We start from the raw sequence: 22,646 nt of genomic DNA on the forward strand, positions 1-22,646 counted from the left end.
CTCAGAACAACTCTGAGATGTCACCCAGATAGCTTCATGGTTGAGTGGGGATTTGAGGCCTAGTCTCCTCAGTTCAATGCTCTAACCACTACACTATACCACACGGCAGCTGCATACACAGCATACATTTAAAGCATGACTGCCCCAAAGAATTCTGGGAAGTGTCGTTTATTAAGGGTGCTGGGAATTGTAGCTCTGTGAGGAGTCAAGTACAGTTTCCAGAAGTCATGGGCTTTTAATCCATGGTGTGTATGCAACCTAGCTCTTTACATCTCACATTTCCTACAGAAAGAACTCAAGGCAGTTTAAAACAAAATAAATCCTCAGGCAGTTAGCCATGCACAGTTTAGATGGAACACTGTCAACATTTCATGCCTAACAACCTCAAGCACTAAATCTCCCTCCCCCACTTGCCTGCACAGAAAGTCCAAAAGTGGCTAAATGCACCTGGGAACTCCATCAATCCTCTTGCCCTTCCTTAACCATGATATGAATATAGTTCACTGTTCCCCATGAAGCTCTTATTTCTCTCTCACTGGCACACCCATTGCCTGTGCTCCCACTTTCCATTTACTTGATAAAAAGAGAAGCAAGAAATTTGCAGTGGTTTGCCTACTGAGAGACAAGAGTTTAAGAACAACCATGCTTCTCTACTCCAAAATATATGTATCTTCTTTTTTTTATACAGCAACACAAAAAAGAGAGCTCATGATATTCTTAAAACTACAATACAATCTAAAAACAACAAAGCTGCAGCCACAGCTTAAGATGATTAAGGGCCAAAAGAGAGAGGATATGTTAAATGCATTTATCATGCCTTGCTTTTTCTTCTTGAAAAATAGCAACTGCGGGATGCTCCTGTCAGAATTAGAGCTATAGGATGTGCAGGTGGAAGCTGCTATCGGCAGAATGCTACTCATGTCTGTGCAAAGACTTTCAGAGTGTTTTCAACCATACTTTCCTTGGGTTAATTAGAGATCACTGCATTTGTTGATGCAAATGTAAACCCCAGCCAAGAGCAGTAACAGCTCTGTTATTATGTGTCATGCTGCTGACTAAGGTAACATTCGCAAAGTGTACGAAGGCATGAAGAAAGCCTTTGCACCAACAGTCAGGAAAACTGCACCACTGAAAAACTTGTCTGGATTGACAATCATAGACCGCAGCAAGCAGAGAAAGCCCATGGGAAAAGCACTATCAAGCACTGTACTCATGGGGAAACATGGTCTCGAACTAAGCAATTGACAGCATCCAGACTGTGCCTGTCTTGGAAAAACTGGGTGTCCCTCCCTCCCTTGACAAACTAAAGAATGCCATCAACTCTCAGGCACGTCAGAAAGCCCCGGGACAAGATGGAATCGCAACACAAGGCTGAAAGCTGGCCTCAACTCCTTCCTCAAGATGTACCTCCACAGCTTTCTCTTGTGGTGTTGGAGAATATGGGCTTCTTATCCGTGCCACAAGAGATGTGGGAGTCCAGCACTGTGACCCTTTACAAGAACCAAGGTGATGGCCATGACTGAAACAACTAATGTGGAATCTCCCTGCTGAGTACTGTGGGGAAAGCCTTCACCTGTGTAGTTCTCAATAGATTGCAATCGATCATGGACAGGGTCTATCCTGAGTCACAGTGCGTCTTTAGAGTGCTCAGTCAACATGGTTTTCTCACTGTGCCAGCTGCAGGAGAAATGCTGAGAGCAGAGACCTGGCGTCGCCTTCAAAGACCTGACAAAGGCCTTTGACCTCCTCAGCTGAAAAGGACTCTTCACACTGCTCTCAGTAAGATAGGATGCCCACCTAAGCTTCACAAGGTGATTGTGTCCTTCCACAAGAACATGCACAACAACATCTAGTATGACAGTTCATCCTCGGATGCCTAGAAAGAGATGTGTGAAACAGGGCTGCGTTTTCGTCCCAACTCTCTTTCAATCATTTGCTTACCTTGACAAAACGTTGATGAACCACTGTAGGCTGTTAACATACAATCTACCTAAAGAAGTAACTGTATTTTAAATTGCTTTACGTTAGCCACTGTCATCCTTGGGGAAAGGATATTTATTAAAATATAAATATTTTAATAAACAAGAGCCTGACCAGCCAACCATTAATTTGATGGTTCTGGCCCCCTGAATAATGCCTGGTAGAATTGTCTGAGAACACTGGCCATCCCTGGCTTACCTAATTACTTCTCTCCAGAGCCTTTAATTCTTACTAAGTCAACTGATTTGTTTTGGAATGCTTCCAAGATCTCGTCAACAATTCTAAAGCTGAAGTGGGTTCAAGTCAAGATTTTGCATGCACAAACTCAAATAGATTTTCAACGCCATCGTATAAAAAAAAGGCATGAAGACATCAGGGGAAAAACATAGGAATCCACGGCATGCAACTATTTCAAGGGTTCTCTAACGTAGAGCATATTCTGTACATGAATTGCTAGAGCCACCTAGGAAGGAGCCTAAGAAAACAGCAGCTGCTAATAGCCCAGGATGCCTTTGCTAATTAATTAACCCAGAATGATCCCTGAAGTAATAGATCAGTGCTGTATATAGGAAAACAAATTAAAAAGTAATTGCACAAATAGATATTACTGCTGACTGCTCTAAACTAGTGAACTCACACTTGCTAAATGTTCCAGAAGCATTCTATTGAGCCACTGCTAGTTGGAGAGAGGAGAAGAGAGAGGTCTAGGCATCGTGCAAAAAACCCCTAATATATCCATTTACAAGGAGAGCCCGTAAGAACAGTACTGCTGGTTCATGAAAAAAACCCCATCTACTCCAACATTCTGTTCCCAGAGCCATGCAGATGTCTATGGGAAGCCCACAAGAAGAACATCTGTGCCACAGCACTCTCTCCATTCATGGTCTTCAGCATCTGATATCCAAAGGCATAACACCTCTGACATTGGAAGTCATAAACTGCCATCATTATGAATAGCAGCCACTTTCAGCCTTATTTCCCATGAATTTGTCAGATCCCCTTCGAAAGCCATCCAGGTTCGCAGCCATCAATACATCACACGAGAGTGAATTCCATAGTTTAGACATTTGTTTAAAATAATTTGTATGCTACTCACTACTATGGTTTCTAAGCAGTCTACAATGTGGAAACCAAAAGGATGCAGTGGTGGACGTAGAATGAAACCAGTTAACCATAAAATCAGAAAATGCACTTAAAATGTATGCTGAATTTTTAAAGTCTTCACTGAGCTGTGCATGAGGATTTTCTTTTGTCAACTTCGCTGGATGAACCTGGGTTGCAGTATTATGAGAGAGCATTAAGACTATTAAGGTGTGCTTCAACTCCTCATTCATATAGGATATTCTGTTATCTGGAGAGTATTGTATGGGTAGTTCCATCGAGGACACACAAACTACTCCAGATCTCTCTTGTTGTTCATAGACTTTACCAATCAAAAACATTAGAGCTGGGGTGGTTAACCTGTATCCCCTCCAGGTACTGTTTGACTACAACTTCCATAATACCTGAGGCTGTCTGAGGCTAATGTGAGTTGTAGTCCAGCAACATTTGGAGGTCCAAAGGTTAGCTACCCCTTTATTAGAGATAAAGAAATACTTACTCGGCAAGATATATACACGAGAAGTGAGATTACAGGGAACTCGGCAGAGGGCCTTCTCGGTAGTGGTGCCCGCCCTGTGGAACGCCCTCTAATCAGATGTCAAGGAAATAAACAACTATCTGACTTTTAGAAGACATCTGAAAGCAGCCCTGTTTAGGGAAGTTTTTAAAGTTTGATCTTTTATCATGTTTTTAATATTCTTTTGGGAGCTGCCCAGAGTGGCTGGGGAAACCCAGCCAGATGGGCAAAGTATAAATAATAAATTATTATTATTATTATTATTATTATTATTATTATTATTATTGAAAGTTGTTTCTTTTAATTTCTTTTAATTGGGTCCATCAGCTCTATCATCGGTTTTTCTTTGAAAACAGTGTTGCTTATCAAGTTCCACAAACCATTAACTGCTCCATTTGATTTATTTTAAATTGAAATTTATACACACAGAGGGAGACACTGCTAATTTATAAAGAAAACAGATACAATAAAAACTATATAAGAAATTAAAATCAGAAATCAGATAAGAATATCACAATGTTTATTCCACAATATTTAATTGCCAGCATAAGCCTGGCAGAATAGTTAAGTTTTCAGCAGGTGTTTAAAAGTTGGAACAGAAGAAGTCTGATGAATCTCTGTTGGCAGAATGTTCCATAGTACTGCAAAGTTTGATATCCTGTTGTCAAATAAGCCAACTTGGGAGAAAACCAATAACCTGCAGATGATGAGGGAATATATCCCAGCTTCATGGTGCGTAGAGTAGTTTAGGATAAGTAAAACCACAACTTCATAATGAACTAACAGTATACAAAAAAAGCAATGCAGAAATAGGCATTGCAGATGAAAAGTGAGAATCATTGGATAAAATATTATCTGTCCACTAAGGCAAACATTTGATGGAATAAAAAGAGTCTTTTTCACCAGGCAACAGAACACAGTCAAACACCATAAGCAAAGACATTCCATGGGTGAAGAAGCCCCTCATGCCCAAGCCATGGGTGGGAGTCAGCCTTCCACTTTCCCATCCATGATTTTGCACACCCACCATTATTCCATAACCACTATCAACAACTGTGAACATTGCATATATGACACATTAAGTCAGATACTAATGTCACTGCATACCTTTGTCAACTGTCCTCAAACAGCCATTGTATTCTGTCGCAAAAGCCAACAATATTTGCATATGTCTGATACTTCAGACAGGTCTTAAGGAGATAACCAACCAAAGGCGGGGAAAACCCATTTTCAGTAAACCTAAATTTCAACAAATGCCACTGCTATTCCTGAAACAAATTCCCTTATCAGACAAAGGAGAAGAGAATAAAACATTTATTTAAAAGCTATCTGAATGTCAGGCTTTCCAGACCTTTAGAAAGGAGAATGTCACTCACTGGTTGCATACCCAAAGCCTGACTTTTTTTCTTCTGGTGTTTATGATGATGGGAGGCCTCAGGATACACATTGGGGCAGAGGTGAATTATGAGTTATTGCAAAATTGGGGTGGAAATCCCTAAATAAATACTAATTAAAACTTAGCAATGTTATCAATATTACATTATTAAGGGCCATCCTAGTCATCACAGTGATCAAAGCATGCATTGGCAAAACTTTGGAAAGGAGAAACAGAATCAGGTTTGCTAGTTTCCGAACAACTGAGTAGGATGCTGTGTGCATTTTTTCCCCTCCTGTATCTCACTAATTAAAAAAGCTTGAAGCTTAATATCTTTAAAATACAAGTTAAACATGTTAGGAATTGGCCTGGAATATCAGAGAGCAAGTCCTCAACCCCAAAGGTCCATTAAAGTCAGGCAGCCAATAATCTAGTGTGTATTCAGATGTGGGGAATATTGAATTAGTTTTCCTGACTTTCACACTGCAGCACCTCTTGTCTTATGGAAATGTGGGATTTGACCGGGATGTCATGCTAATTTTTATTCACACTGGGGGGGGGGGGGATGTGTCACAACAATAAACATCACTGGACGACATCGCTATTCCCTACTCTTTACACACCTGTGCTTCTGCTCCCCCGTGATTCCTCCATGAAAATGGCAAGAAAGAACTATATACCAGTAAACTACCCCAAATTTCGTCCCTTCCCTCCCACAATTTTCTAGGTTATGTGACCCCCGAGACAAAGAGACAAGTAACTATACAACCTTTAGAAGACATCTGAAGGCAGTATAGGAATGTTTTCTAATGTTTAATGTTTTATTATGTTTTTATATATTTTGGAAGCCACCCAGAGTGTCTGAGGCAATTCAGTCAGATGAGTATGGTATAAATAATATCATCATCATTATGATTCTTGTTAAGTTGCGGGTAAACATATCAGACGACACAGTGACTCTTCAAAGAGCTCTTGCTTATTCACAGGCCCAGAACAGAACTCAGCTGAAGGGTTCAGCCAACCTGCTTATATAGTGCTCAACTACAAAGCAACAGTAACAACTTTCTGTAACTATCCAATCACTGAACATCACTTTCAATTCCTTATTTGCTTATGTGGACCTGAGTGAAAACTATCTACAGTATCCCCCTGATGGCCCAGGGTGAGAACTTCAGTACATAACAATTCTCATGATGATGATGGAATAGGACGTCCCTATTTTCACCAGAGAAATGTTGGAGGCATGGCGCTCCCAATGGAATCAAATAACACAGAAATGAGCCCTAATCGTGGTCTCCATTCTATGAGTTTTCCAGAAGTGGTTTATAATGCAGTTAGGGAATGTCAGGGGAATTCAATGAACTGCCCAGTGAATGCAGCCCTAATTTACAAATTGGGGAAGCTAACGTCTGCCCAGAGACTCAGGCATTTCACTCTCCACATTCAAAACTTTGAAGACCATTCTTTATTACCTAGTGAAATAAAGGCTGTGCATGCTTAATAGTTGAATGTAGAAACTTATTTCTACAATTTACAGCTTTAATATATACAGTATTCAGAAGACAGATTTGTCCATTAAGGCAGTGATGGGGAAGCTGTGCGCCTCAAGACTTTATTGGTGCCCAGCTCCCAGCAGCTTTAGTGAGCACAGCCAATGGTTAGGGATAATGGGAGTTGTACTCCAATAAGATTTGGAGCCCCACAGCGTCCCTATCTGGGTATTAAGAGAACCGCACTCCATATTCAGCCAAAGAAAAGCAAGTAGTTCATTTTTCCCCCTCTCAGATGACAAAAAATAATCTCAGTACAGCTCTGATACTGAAGAAAACATGTTAGATTCATTTTTCAAAATAACTAGAATGTGCTGACTTAGAGACTAATTAATGGTGAACACTACAAAGAGCTGCTAAGGAAAGCAGAGGGAAATGTCCTCAATTCATATTCATCTTGGAATGCATTACTCTTTAATCATCTTCCACATATAATTACATATTATAGATAATGCATTTGTATTGGGTCATGATTGCAGTACATCATCATCATGCAAATGCCTTCGTTAACTTTGGGAAACCACACAAATTATTCCAAAGAATATGCAGAGTATCTCACTACACTGGAGAGAATGTTTTGCACCTCTCAATTAAAATTTAGAAAATTGCGTTATCACATTAACTCCATGTTCATACGCTGTATGCCTCTAATTGCCAGATACTGGGAACAAACAATGGTAAATTGCTTAACACCATCATGTCCTACTGGTCAGCTTCCTAGAGATATTTGTGGTCACATCCACACCACACATCCAAAGCACTATTATTCCACTTTAGGAGTCATGGCTTTCCCCAAAGATTTATGGGAGCTGTAATTTGCCAAGGATGCTGAGAGTTGTTATCAGAGTCCTATTCCCCCTCAGAATTACAATACTCAGAGTTCCCTGGGAAGTGGGGTTGGTTGTTGGGCCATTCTGGGAATTGTAGCTCAGAGGGGGGAATGGGGGTCTCCTAACAAAACTCAGCACCCTGACCAGATCAGACCACAACTCACAGAATTTTATGGAAGAAGCCATAGTTTTGATTAATTGACTAATTAAATTTCTATTCCACTTCTCATTCACATGAATTGCAAAGCAGCTTACAAGCAATAAATGACAATAACAAAATAAGGTAAAGGTACCCCTGCCCGTACGGGCCAGTCTTGACAGACTCTAGGGTTGTTCGCCCATCTCACTTAAGAGGCTGGGGGCCAGCGCTGTCCGGAGACACTTCTGGGTCACGTGGCCAGCGTGACAAAGCTGCATCTGGCGAGCCAGCGCAGCACACGGAAACACCGTTTACCTTCCCGCCAGTAAGCGGTCCCTATTTATCTACTTGCACCCAGGGGTGCTTTCAAACTGCTAGGTTGGCAGGCGCTGGGACCGAGCAACGGGAGCGCACCCTGCCGTGGGGATTCGAACCGCCGACCTTTCGATCGGCAAGCCCTAGGCGCTGAGGCTTTTACCCACAGCGCCACAAAATAGAACATCACAAATACAACATCAATCATATAGAATAATTAACAAACCATCAGTAAAACAATTACAATCTATTAGTAAAGCAACTAAAAAAAAGCTAAACAGCACAATTACATCAAAAGTCGTATTATAGGATACTACAACGTTCATAATCTATAAACCAATAGTGACAACATTAAAAAATAGCAACCAAAAAATAAACTAACCACTGCTGAATTTATACACACACTCTACCCAGCAATCCACTCTATTTTGTTTATCAAAAGACACATCCACATATTGTCCATGACAACAACTTCGTATACAGGACTGCAACCTAAGTTAGTTGCACTTAATTCTCATTGAAGCTAATTGGCCTTCTGTTACTGACTCACTTTTCACATTATATTTCAATGTGGCGCTTTACTCACTCTGGGTAACCAACTTACTCGGGATCCATCATCAGTATTTGTATACTGCTTTTCAATCATAATGATTCGCCATATAAAAATCCTACGTACAACACTTCGCACTAACCAATTCCTAATACTGTATTGTTATTTCAGGGGCATTAAGAATACCAGCTCCTGCCAACCTAGCAGTTCGAAAGCACGTCAAAGTGCAAGTAGATAAATAGGTACCACTCCGGCGGGAAGGTAAACGGTGTTTCCGTGCGCTGCTCTGGTTCGCCAGAAGCGGCTTAGTCATGCTGGCCACATGACCCAGAAGCTGTACGCCGGCTCCCTCGGCCAATCAAGCGAGATGAGCACCGCAACCCCAGAGTTGGCCAGGGGTCCAACCCCTAATGGTCAGGGGTCCCTTTACCTTTAAGAATACCAGGTGCTTCTAAGGGCAACAAACAATGAGCAACTTCTAGTGATGTCCAGCCACTTGCAGAAAGGGTATTCCAGTTTCCCTTCTGCCTGTTCCAAACCACTCTGTGGGCCCTCAAAATCTGCTCTTGACAACCCCTACCCTCCAGACTGCTGGATGGGGTGGTGGAGAAACATTCTTGTTACACAAGCACATGGGTGAGATCCAGTGTCATAGGGCTCCTGGCTCTGCTCCTCCAAAATATTGTGGCAGCAAAGAGTTTATTTCAGGGGGAGATGTTCCTTATAGTCCTTGTAGTCCACTGCTCTGAGAATATGGTACTTTCTTCTAAAATCTTATACAGTACTACCAAGATGCTTAAATTTGTGTGGGTGTGTGGGTATGTAACTGATCCCTTAAACAATGAGGACTTTTGACTTTTCTCAATTTCTAGGGTCTGGAATGTTCATGAGATGTCTGCCTTCCTTTTGGATATCAAGACTAGTACAGTGGTACCTTGGGTTAAGTACTTAATTCGTTCCGGAGGGCCATTCTTAACCTGAAACTGTTCTTAACCTGAAGCAACACTTTAGCTAATAGGGCCTCCTGCTGCTGCCGCGCCGCCGGAGCACGATTTCTGTTCTTATCCTGAAGCAAAGTTCTTAACCTGAAGCACTATTTCTGGGATAGCGGAGTGTGTAACCTGAAGCATATGTAACCTGAAGCATATGTAACCCGAGATACCACTGTATAGGCATACCTACAATTGCCCTCTCTAAATTATTAGTGCTTAGCTGCCATGATGGTTATTGTTGCTGAGTTTAATCAAAACCACGTCTCTTGTTTTTATTTAGATTCCAAGATTTTGCAAACTGCCAAGCTAAAAATGTCTGCTCTCCAACTTCGCTACAAAGCTCTACTGTTAAAATAATGGGTATTTCATTGCTGTACCAAAGGGAGAAGGAAGGCACAGCCATGCATATGTATAGTATTATACAAACATACTTATGCAAAGATACAATTTACTTAGCAAGTTCACGTAAGGACAACTAATTATTCAGAGGCTGTTCGCTGACTTCTAATTTCTCGGGCCCTGGCACTGGCAGCCTCTGGGGTTAATTCTGTGCCAGATAAAAAACATGCTTGCTTATCGGTGAGTTTGCCACCCCTACATTGGTATCCAACGTGTTCCAGTTTATCCTCATGCTCGCTCAGGTTCTCATTTTATTATGGCGTGCAAAATATGCCAGACAGTATGCACAATCCAATCAGAAAGTTAAAATTCAAACTGTGTAAAACCCATTTGTAGAAACTTAACAAAATCCAGCAAACAGCTGAAGCTGGGGAGGGAGATCTTCTACTGGCATGGAAGTAGTTTGTGGAGGAAGACATTCCACGGCATTACCTCTTTGATATCAGGCTGAATGCTTGATACTTATGCGCAAAGGCCACTTTACAGACAGTCACACTAACAGAACGCAGTGTCAAACAAGCTACATTTAATTGGAGACCGCTCCGTGGATTTAATCACTTGTGACTTTAATGAGAACTAAATTTATAAAGAAAAAAAATCTATTTTAAACTCGGTTAGAATTCTAACATGGAGCCATCCGTCTCTCTCTCTCTCTCTCTCTCTCTCTCTCTCTCTCTCTCTCTCTCTCACACACACACACACACACACACACACACACCACAAAGTGAAGCAAATGAGTACCGCAGGGGAATATCTGAAGGATACCAGACTCTATACCTATTGCCAGAGGACCAAGGGACAGCAAGAAAGAGGACAGACCTGACTCAGTCTGAAACCCTTTAGCTAATCAAAGCATGTTTTATAAGCCGTATGTGGAGGTTATTTTACTCCTACAAGGAACAGCTGATTCCCCCTGGGGATGGGGGACTTTTATAAAATTCTTATAACTAAGGAGTGCCCAAGCTTTCCTCCTCCCTCCCAATTCCTTTTCCTTTTGTGTCATGTCTCTTACATTGTAATTCCAAAGGCAGGGACAAACTTATTATTGATTACTGTAAGCTAGGAGTCTTTTTAAGCTGAAGAGCAGGTTTAAAAGACTTTAAATAAATCAAAACTTCCAAAGCCTACACAAATCTAACAGGGGAGGGAGTCATCACAACTATATCCTACAGTTATTGAAGTCCAATATACAGTATCAAGGCTAAATGGTTATCTGTGCTGTTAAGATACTTGCTTATCCAGAAAGAATTTAATTCTCCAGGGCAAACCATTTGCAAAACTTTTTTTTGTATCATAAGTGTGCTCGGGTGTCATCAAGTTTTGGATCAACTATTAAGCCTCCACACAGACCAATCAGATGCCTACAGAAAGCTCAAAGACAGACCAATCAGATGCCTACAGAAAGCTCATAACCAGGACAGCTCTCCTCCTTGTCAGTGCCAGCAACTAGTTGAAGTAGTATTCTGTGCACATACAACTGTACGTGAGCAGGCTCATTCATGTCTCTTGCTGAACACCTGGAGGTCAGGACTATATACAGTGGGGGGCACACAGACATACACACATATTATCTCTGTTCGGTGAAGGGGTTCTGTGAAGCAATGAGGACTCCGATGCTGCCTTCATCTGAGCTCCCTACATCTTAAAAATCAGTAACCACAAAAGTGTAACAGGAAAATGTGATTTTGACCGAAGATGCCTTTGAGTGAAGAAGTCAGTTTTGAAATCAGCCCCCTGAAAAATAAAGGAATCCTTTGTAAAAAGACACCAATAACATTTGGCATGTTTTGAAAAAACAGGTGTTTTCTCTCTCATTTCTTTTTGGGGATCTTCATGCGTCCATTCTCGGTTTCCTACAGTACACAGTTAAAAAGGTAAAGGACCCCTGGACGGTTAAGTCCAGTCAAAGGCGACTATGCAGTTGCGGCGCTCATCTCACTTTCAGGCCAAGGGAGCCAGCGTTTGTCCACAGACAGCTTTCTGGGTCATGTGGCCAGCAGGACTAAACCGCTTCTGGCACAACAGGACAAGTGCCAGAGCACATGGAAATGCCATTTACCTTCCCGCCACAGCGGTACCCATTTATCTACTTACGCTGGTATGCTTTCAAACTACTAGGTTGGCAGAAGCTGGGACAAAGCAATGGGAGCTCACACCATCGTGCGGATTCGAACTGCTGACCTTCTGATCAGCATGCCAAAGAGGCTCAGTGGTTCAGACCACAGCGCCACCCGCATCCCTTACAATATGCAACCAGCGACTTGCCTGTACATACATTTCCAAACTAGCATCTTTGCATATTGTCACCAGGAGTGGGGGAGAAATTTTGTTTGGGAGGATTTTAATGTTAATCTACCTAATTAGCACTTCTTGAAACAATATGCAAATCCGAAAACATCTCTCCTTTGAAATTTGCACTTCTCTGAATTTTGCAATCCACAGTTCTACATACAAATAATGTGCACCAGAGTAGTGTATATCTGAGTTTTCCAAACTTTTCATGTTGGTGACACACTTTTTTGACATGCATTATTTCACAACACATTAATTCAGTTTAACTAGCAAACCAGAGATTGAGCTAACCCCATTCCAGCCCTGGGAAGAGAGCGGGGAGCATCTATGCAATGCACCTACACACTGCAGCCAACACACTAATGTGTCACGACACACAGTTTGGAAAGCTCTGGTGAATATGTATGTGTAAAAAATGCATATATTAGTGAAAACAGCATATAAAATATTTTGGAGAAATCCCTTGCAAAATGAAAATTATTAGTACTATAAATTTGCACTAAATGCTGATGAATGTTTATGCAGACCTACAGAAAAGCACAAATTAATGCAGAAATGTGGAAATCTGAACTTTTTAAAAAATAAAACTGACAGATTTAGACAGACGTTGACAGATTGCCTTTAGGGTCACAGGTTCCCCCTTCCTGCACAGCACCTAGAGTCCTTTCACTTTTTAAAACATGTGCAGCATTAAACATGTGCAGCATTAACACAAAGAGTAAAGAGAGTGGGGAGTGATCTGACTCAAGGTCTGTGCTTTGCTCATTACAAAGCCTTGTTTGCAGAAAGCTGATACCTAAAATCTAAGCTCTGCTTTCCTTGTGCAAGGGCAGACACCAAATAAGTACTAGCTCACTTTATAGCAAAGGGCTACATTATATATTAATAAAGTCATCGCAGTCTCTCTTCTGATATTATTTAATGCACCAGGATCTGGTTCTAGGCATTTTTTGCATTTCAGAATCACTGCATGATAAGATTATATGCACTTATCTGCTATTAGGAAGAGAGAGAGAGAGAAAACAGAAGGCCTGATTAAAAGATGCATGTGATATGCTTAGCTTAGATTAGACAGAACATATCTCTCTCTCTCTCTCTCTCTCTCTCTCTCTCTCTCTCTCTCTCTCTCTCCCCCCCCCCCCCCATAAAGGAAATATGATCCTTGGCTGCTGTAATAGCAAGTTGCAGCGGGAGCTTAGGCTGTTACAGCACCCCACAGGGCCAGACTACAGAGCTCTGACTCATGAGAAAGTCATCGTTTATATGCAGAGTGTTGTTCATTTAGAAACAGCATGGCTGTGTCTTAATGGGTATGACCTTCCCACAACGGCAAAAGCAGAGTCCATCTGCAAGGAGAAGGTTATCCAAAGGGAAAAGGCATAACCTTTATTAAAATGGCCAGTGGGAGGAGGAAGTTCCACACACTAAATGACGCCACATGATGAGAAGTGGGAGTTTATTAAAAGAGTCGAACAAAGGGAAAGTGCATATAATAAGGCTGCACACGATGCAAAGAAGGCGGCCAGTCTGTTCTATTAAAAAAAAACCTCCATCAGGCAATATAATAAGCAGCATACATTAATACGTAACTATTAAAGTGGTATCATAATAAGCCGTCAAAGAAGTTTGTCCCACCTTATCCAGATGGCAAACCATTCTTAAGGTCAGAGACCAAAGAATCAAGCATTTTGCTTCCATCTTTGTCATGCAGGTAGTGTTGGCAGGGCTGTGACCAGGAATTCCTTTAGCTCCCAGCACTCAATCAAGCCATAGGGTTCTCACCTCCAAGGAGAGGTTTCCCTTCCCTTCCCTTGATTTGTGTGATCAAACAGGGCTACAGATATGCCACTAGTTGGTGTGGAAGGAGAGAGGACCAAAGAAGAAAAGATGGCAGGAATAGCTGTTGCAGTCTCCATCACTTATTTTTATTTTTATTTACCTCGCCCATCTATATGGGTTGCCTCAGCCACCCTGGGCGGCTTCCAACACTCGTAAAAACTCCTAAATAAAACACCACACATTAGAAACTTCCCAATATAGGGATGCCTCCAGACGTCTTCTAAAAGTTGTAGTTATTTTATCTCCTTGACATCTGATGGGAGGGCATTCCACAGGGAGAGCGCCACTGCCAAGAAGGCCCTCTACCTGGTTCCCTGTAACCTCACTTCTCACAGTCATCTGCTTTGGGGGCAAACAGCTCAGCTGGAAGAACTTGCCTTGAATGAACCATGGCCTAGGCCATAGGAACATGGGGAGCTACCTTATACTGAATCAGACCCCGGGTTCATCTGGCTTAGAACTGCCTACAATGCTTGGCAGTTAACTCTCCAGGATCTCAAACAGGGGGTCTTGTCCAGTCCTACCTGAAGAGATAGGGAATGAAGCTGGGACCTTGACATTCAAAGCAGATGATCTACCACTGAGCTACAGCCTGTTCCTGGCCGGATGTGGGCACTTGCCTACTTTAGCACCATTCATTAAAAGGTGACCTGCTGTCCTCACAAGGGTAAGGGAAACAGATATTGCATTCTTCTGTGGATGTGCTTAACAGCAGCATTTTTTTATTACTCTTTCTCTGCTGTAACCCTCTGGACTTCAGCACAACTTCTCTAGAAGTAAGTTGTTTGTAGAGGGGTAGCTAAGTAAGACATTTAAAAAAGCTAAAGGCAAGGACTATGAACTATCCATGAACTAAGGGAGCGTTCAAAGCCACAAATACTCCAAATCAATTTATCTTATTTTGTCTATTAGCCGCAAAAGGTTTTAATACACATCATAAATAGTAGTTGCCAGAAGAAATAACCTTTGCTCCAATCTCTGCTCCACAAAACTAAGATCTACCTTTTTGGACAGCACAGTAGTTTCCATGGCAACTAACAGTGATCCCTTATTTTAAAGAAAGGATACTTCAGTATTCAATAATAATTGTCTGCTACACACACACACACACACACACACACACACACACACACACTGTTCCAAAAACCATTTATGGGGTGGCAGGCTCTAGGGCTCCCTCAAACGAACACAGGACAAAACAGTGTGTAGAGAGAAGGCTAAACATTTGCAAAAAGGGGGATGCAATATAAATTGGAGGTACAGTAACCATTTGCCTTTTTACATGCAAAGACCCAGTTCCTGCTGTTATTTTCCAAGTGCCTTTTTAGCATTAATTGTTCTTTTATGCAAAAACAAATCAAGCCAGCCAAGAGGAAAACAACATTGGACTGAACAGCTAAGAGTTCCCCAGAGAAAAGGGAAAGTGATTTTGGAGTTAAATTGCTATATTGTTAACAGTTGCCACGTTCAACATCTTACATTTGCACAGGACCAACATACCAAAGGCAGGGGGCTATTAACGTGAATTAACTGTACTCCCAAATCTCTCTCCATTTCTGCCCCCACCCACTTCCAACTTCCATTGCCTCTACCGCCAAAAATGCCCTTAACTGCAGCCTCATACAATGATGTGTTATTTTTCTTCGCAATGGTCCATCTGATAATATTCCAAGCGTTCATATCAGTCTACACATTTGGAAGGAAAATGATGCCTCTGCTACAGCTAAAATTTGTAATGTAAAGGAAAGGTCAGAGAAAAGGGCAAAACAAACCTCGAGGCATACAAAGTTCCCCCCAGACGCTCTTGCATTCTGGATGATAACCAGGCACCGGGTTGCATTTATTTATTTAATTCATACCTATAGAATTTTGTATTTTTTCATATTAAAAAATGTGTTTTCTGAGGCAAAAAATAATGTGTTTTCTAAGTTTCTAAGTGGTTTCCAAAAATTTGTGTATATGACTATACACACACACACATGCTAATATATCAACATACAGTGAAACTAAAAACTGCTATTCAGATAAAACAATAAAATCCCCAAGAGGCAAAAATCTAGCAACACTTTTTGGAAACTATCTTAAGAGTCAGGAAAATGACTTGATGGGCTGGGCACCAAGTAAGTACCTGTTAGGTAGCTAGAAGATGGAATGGTTTTACTTATACAGTGAGGGGGGAAAGTATTTGATCCCCTGCTAAATTTGCCAGTTTGCCTTCTGACGAAGAAATGACCAGTCCATAATTTTAATGGTAGGTTCATTGTAGCTGTGAGAGACAGAATAACAACAGGAAACCCCCCAGACACCCAGAAGACAAAAGTCATAGATTGATGTGCATTATAATGAGTGAAATAAGTATTTGATCCCTTTGCAAAAGATGACTTAGTATTTGGTGGCAAAACCTTTGTTGGCAATTACAGAGTTTTTTTGTAGGTGGCCGCCAGGTTTGCACACATCTCAGGAGGTATTTTGTCCCACTCCTCTTTGCAGATCCTCTCCAAGTCAGTAAGATTTCTAGGCTGATGTGTAGCTACTCAAACCTTCAGCTCCCTCCACAGATTTTCGATGGGGTTAATGTCTGGAAACTGGCTAGGCCACTCCAGGACCTTAATGTGCTGCTTCTTGAGCCACTCCTTTGTTGCCTTGGCCGTGTGTTTTGGGTCATTGTCATACCCATCCTCGACCCATTTTCAATGCCCTAAGTGGTTATCCAATGCTACGGATTGCTTAATTCAGGGATCTTCCATAGAACATAATCATGTGTAAGTCCAAAGCAGTATCAATTGTAAACAACAGCATGGTAGACTCCCCTCCATTCTTTACTGGTGAAGCTCATGCAAACTGCATATGCCGATAAGAATTCTGCCAGTGGTTAGATTTAACATATGCTGAAATGGAATACTGCTGTCCGAGGGGAATTTATGAAAGATACTGTGTTTCAGTCCCCACAGATGTCAATTCTGAAGCTAATGGACTACTCCAATGTAAAGAGTACCTGAAACGTTCTAACCTGCAAAGAAAACCCATGGAACAAATCTGAAAGTCCTAACGGAAGAGCTACATGTTTTGTTTTGTTTTTAAGTGCAGAAGCACATTTGCTCCAGCGAGCAATTGCGGAGAAAACACTGATCATTTGCCACAAGTGGTATGCATGTTAGGAAATATCAGCAGCAGTCTGGCAAGGAACTTCTAACAGTAGATGAGTACAGATGATTTTTTAACAAGTGGTACACAGAACTATGTGAGAAGTGATCACTTTACAGCAAAGTGAGAACTTCCACTGATGTGTGGGGAAACTGTCCTGGCTTGCTGTCAGTTGCATCCTAATTGTGACACATTCCCATTTGGCAAACAGTCATTTGTTTCCACCCAAAATGTGAAGTGCTAAGACGCAGCTTTCCAAACTTTGGAAAGCCCGTCATCCTAGAACTCACATAAAGACATTGATTGGCTATAGATTCAGGACCAGCAGAACAAAGCCCTTCGCACAATGCGTAATTTGTAGGATTCACTGCCACAAGACGTGGTAATGGCTATTGGCTTAGATGGTTTTGTAAGATGAATAGACACATTCATGAAGGGTAGCTATCAATGCTAATAGCCGCTGAGAGATCTAAATGGGATCTCTTATGTGCAGAAGCAGCAGGCCACAGAATACTGGAGGCAAATACAGCAGGTGAAAGATACGGGTTTCATGTCCCACTTGTGGTCTTTCCAAAAGTATGGGGGGGGGGGGAATTGCTGGATTGTTCTTATTCAAGCTTACCAAGGGCTTCTCAGTGACAAAATCAGTAATGATGGAGAAGATTCCCACTCTGTTCATCACTACCAATCTTCCCCATGCAATATGCAGCTGTGGAGGTTTTCAGAAGTGCCTCTAGAAGGTACTTTCAGTTCACACATATTCTCTGCACAAGCTGTCATTGCCTCCCTATAACTGTCCACAGAAGACAACAGTCCATCAGCAGATAAATGTGTGTGGAATGTGTTCTCTGTAGCAGGAAAGTTTGAAAACTACAGTGGTACCTCGGGTTACATATGCTTCAGGTTACATACACTTCAGGTAACAGACTCTGCTAACCCAGAAATAGTACCTCGGGTTAAGAACTTTGCTTCAGGATGAGAACAGAAATCGTGCTCCAGCGGCGCGGCAGCAGCAGGAGGCCCCATTAGCTAAAGTGGTGCTTCAGGTTAAGAACAGTTTCAGGTTAAGAACAGACCTCCGGAATGAATTAAGTACTTAACCCAAGGTACCACTGTACTGCTCTAAGAGTGCAATCCTAACCATGTCTACTCAGAAGTATGTCCTATTGAATTTGGTGGGGCTTACTTCCAGGTAAGTGGGGTTAGGACTGCAGCCTAAGTCTACTAGTTGATGGTCAAGAATTTCACAAGAAACAAGACTGTAATTTGCATTTGCCTCAGCTCTGCTGGCTTCTATGGGACATGGAGATGTAAGCAGTACCAAGATATCACTTCAGTTTTGGGTTTTTCAATCTTGATCCCATATTCTGCGATCCAATTTTTTTGCAAACAAGTAACAAAACTCCAACAGCCAGCTTCAGAGAACTGGACACCCTGGAAGTTTTGACAGAAGACGGAAAGGCACTGAAAGCATAGCTCAATGGGAAAGCCTGTGTGGACAAGTCTATAATTGCATCTAATAGTTATGAAGGCAGCACCATCTGATGGACAACGGGGAAAATACACTGGCTGCAACAGATGGAAGCTTTCATGTGGTTAGGCATGAAAATCCATCAGAGAGGTGAGGCGTTTGTGAACGTTTATTTCATCTTTGCTTTCATTATCAGAGTATTAGCTGTGCAAATTGGTTACAGGGCATTAAGTCTTCGGTGGTTAAGTGTAATCTTAAAAATAAAACAGGCAGCGCTTCCCATAACCTCATTTACAGAAGTGGCTCACCAAGTCATGTTTATTTCTATAAATAAGATTCTTTTATCTTTTTCAGCAGCAAAGCAGGAAACTGAAGGAGGGGGTGAAAGGTGGCATTCACAATCACAGAAAGCAAACACTAGCTTTCTTCCTTAACAAACAGTGATAATGGAAGCTTCTGACCCGTTGGATCATCTGTGGGGCCCAATTCACTTTTAAGTTTTATAATTACATTTGTTCGCCATCTCCCATTTCTGGCTCCACCTCCACTTCCTCCTCCGCTTTATAAAAGTTTGGACATTGATACCAAAACTCAGATTAAAGGACCACAGTGCAACTGTTTGATAATGAACTCTCAATCTACCCCCTTACCCCATCTGACAGATTCCCCCCCCCCTTCCAGGCTGCCCCTCCAGGTAGGGGATCTGCCATTAGCAAGCTGTGTTACCAATAATGGTAATGGGCAATACACAAATATTATGCAAGTTCTGCTGAGTCAAGTGGAACTTGGTGCAGAACAAATGCTCATATGATCACCGCTTTTCAACGATGCAAGCATGAAGCAAGTTCTACAGAATCCAACATGGTAAAGATTCAAGCACAAGTTGATAATTCACGTAACAATCCTAAAAGAGGAAGAAGCAAGTCTACTGAAAATGGGGGATTATTTCCATGTCAATATGTGTAGGAACAGGATGTTAGTCTAAACTTAACCTGTCTTGAAATTTACACATCTCAGAAGTCCTCTGTTCAGCAGCCACAACAGTGGAAATGATATTTGAGTGAACTCCCTTCTTATGGGAGGAGTGTCACAATGGTGAATGGTCAGTTTTTTATTCCTTTCCCCACAATGATATAAAATGAATATAGCAGCCTTCCCAATCTGATAAACTTTTGGACTACATCTTCCACCAGCCCCGGCAGGTGGCCAGTGGTCAGGGATGATGGGAGCTGTGGTCCAAAACATCTGAGCCACACCAGACCAGGAAAGTCCAGAATACAGTAACTCAGTCAATTACTTTCTTTTGCCCGTTATGCAGATCACTCTGCCTTTTGCAGAGCTTAATAGGGTCACTTCCATTCTTATGATTCCCTCCTTTTTTAAAGTTAAGTTTAACATTTTCAGTAGAAGCCTTCAAGGAGAGATTTTTTTGCAGGCTTCTGAACAGTGATCTCCCTATTTGCATGCTCCGCCAATAGGAGTATATTTCACAGAGCAGCCAAGAGTTCTTTGATCTTTCAGCATCTTCTTAGCCCAAAAGACCATTCTGCTGAATTGCACTCAAGCCTGAAGGTTGGTGGAGTCGAGCCTCAATACTTGTAATACCCAAGTAGCCATGCCTTACAGCTGTTGCCTCCATAAATGGGTTGTGGGCATTTAAAATAATAATTTTCAATAACTGGGTAGGTGAGATGGACATTTTCTTAAATCTAGGTATTATTTACTTTTCAGACAGACTTTTGAAAATAAAAAAAAGTCCACAGTAGGACAAAGAAAGCATGTGAGGAATCTACACGGTGGCGGGAGGGAGAGAAATTTACAGCAGGATAAAGAAACCATGTGAGGGATCATCTCTCACAAGGAAATTCCAACTGAAGAATGAAGGGAATGAGATTCCAATGGGCTTCTAGGTTTTGGCTGTGTATGCTCCAAGACACAACCTCTCTCAAGATTAAAATGATAGCGACGGGACAAGTGTCAAAGAACAAATCAGACTTGTCAGCCATCCAAAGAAAGTTATTCCAGCCCTTTAGATCCCAGAGGTTGGTGGGGAAAGGGGTGGAGGAGTTACCCAATGAACTTTCAATTAAAACATTCCCAAGTTGTGATTTAAAGGTACAGCCGGACTCCTCAACCTGATGTGGCACATTTCTGAAACACTTGGCACTCCTCCTCCTCCTTTGATGGGAGACCAACTGTTTACTATAAAAAGGACTGGAGTGCCTTGACTCCCCAAAGGAAGGAATGCCTTCAAATATCACACAAGGCACAACATTTAAAAAAAACAAAAACAGGCTCCCTAAAATATAAAGACATGTCTAATGGTGCCCCCCCCCCCAACAAAAAATTCCTATGAAGCCAAACACAACACAGAGTTTATTTGGAAGTTCCATTTCTGATACTGAAAGCCAACAATACTCTAACCTGCTTCCTTATTTTCAGTTGCCTGTGGAAGCCACGTTCCTCAGCTGTCTTCATCACACTTGAAGAAAGTGCAATACTATGCATGTCTACAAAGAAACAAGCTTCCTTGAGTTCAATGGGACTTACTCCCGGGTAAATAAGCTCAAGGCTGCCTCCTGATTGGCGTTTTATGGCTGCGCGTGTGTAACAAGATGGGCAAGGAAAACGCAAAACGCCTATATTCCCTATAAGCTCAGCTTCTACCTAGAGCTTGCCGGATAAGCTCTGAACACCCATCATGCGAAGTCAATCTCCCACAAGCCAAGACAGCCAGCCAATACAATGCATTTATATATATAACTTATACATTTATATATATAACTTATACAGGTCGACTCAGAAGCAAGTCCCACTGAGTTCAATGGAGCTGACTCCCAAGTAAACGGGGCCAGGAGTCCAGCTTCCAACGTGCAAGGAATGGCCATCTGACCTAGCCTTTCACACTCGCAGCTACACACCCGGAAAAGGGAGGACGCGACGCAGCGCAACCCACGGTCGTCTTGAGGAGCGCTGCTCGGAGTTCAAGACGCCCACCTCCACCCGCTGCACGGAGGCACGCGGCGAGAGCCCAACGCCCCTTACCTGCGAAGCCCTGTCCCCCGGTTTTTTGCAACAGCTGCAAAAGAATGGCAATCGTGGCAATCCTAGTCATTCTTTAAGGGAGTTCACATCCCCTGCCCAGGGTGGTAGCGGGAGCAGCAGCAGCAGCAGCACAGCCGGTGGTTCTCCGCGCGCCTTGCAAACATCCCTTGCATTGGAAAGACCGAGGAGTTGGGAGAGCGACTCTCTGGCGCACACAGCTGAAGCCTCAGCGATCCCTGATCTGATGAGTAGCACAAGCTGATTGAAGAAGCGAAGGGGGAAGGAGGAGGAGGAGGAAGGGGGGGCAGAGAAAGAGAGATTTCCCCCGAGTCCTAACGCTTGCCTTTTCTCGCTCGCCGTCTCTCGCTCAGAGTAGGGGAGGGCGGACGCCACGCACTCGCTCCCGTCACTTGCCTTGACCTCAGCAACTGCAAAAACCCCAATAACGCATCCCGTCTTGTTTTGGCACAAGGCGATCCGAGAGGAGAGGGAGGGAGGGGGAGATCAATGTAATTAAGCAGGTGATGCTTCTGCACGGGAACTCGACGCCGGAGAAAGGACTCCTGCAAGGAGGCAGAGGAGTTGGAGCACTCGCAAAAGCGAAATCAATGGAAGAGTGCCCGGGTGTTGCTTCCCCACCCAGCGCGTTTGCGTTGTGTGCCACCTCGGTGCCAAGGGCCTCTCTCGACTGCTTTTGTAACGGAGCAGCAGCGACAACAAGCAACTGCGAGCGCAGCTGAGGTGGGTTTCCTTTGAAGAGCCGCCTGGTGATTCTCGTGGTGGCGAAGAAGGGGAAACGTCGAGCGAAGGGAAAGCGATGAAGGGGGGGGGGAGCAACCTTCCCGCTGGCGCGCGCGCACGCACGCCGACACACACACCCCTTTCGTGCTCAGCCAGAGCATAATAAGGATTGCGGTTAAGCCGCGCTAAGGAGAGAGAAGATGAGCCCCCCTGCTAGGAGCATGAAAGTCACCAAAATGCAAGGTTTCCAGGGAGGCCATTATTAGATCAAATCTTCTAAAGCGCTTACAGACATTTCCAGTTGAAAATAGTAATTTTCGTCATTATTCACTTAACTTCGGATAGAGTTGGCTGCTAAATACCTAC

General features: G+C 42.6%; 1 protein-coding gene across 2 annotated transcripts in view; it reads right to left on the minus strand.

Annotated features, from left to right (window-relative positions):
• The window catches only part of PTPRT (protein tyrosine phosphatase receptor type T), a 619,644-nt gene extending 597,296 nt beyond the window's left edge, over positions 1-22,348 (minus strand). Inside the window, exon 1 of one of the 2 annotated variants that reach the window (XM_028734967.2) lies at positions 21,540-22,348. In XM_028734967.2, coding sequence (XP_028590800.2) covers positions 21,540-21,609 — 70 coding nt within the window. In that variant the 5' untranslated portion in view covers positions 21,610-22,348. The remainder of the gene's footprint in view (positions 1-21,539) is intronic. The other variant, XM_028734972.2, reaches the window with a different exon arrangement.
• Positions 22,349-22,646: the final 298 nt, after the last annotated feature.

The sequence above is a fragment of the Podarcis muralis genome, chromosome 5 (genome assembly GCF_964188315.1).
Source record: "Podarcis muralis chromosome 5, rPodMur119.hap1.1, whole genome shotgun sequence".
Taxonomy (NCBI): domain Eukaryota; kingdom Metazoa; phylum Chordata; class Lepidosauria; order Squamata; family Lacertidae; genus Podarcis; species Podarcis muralis.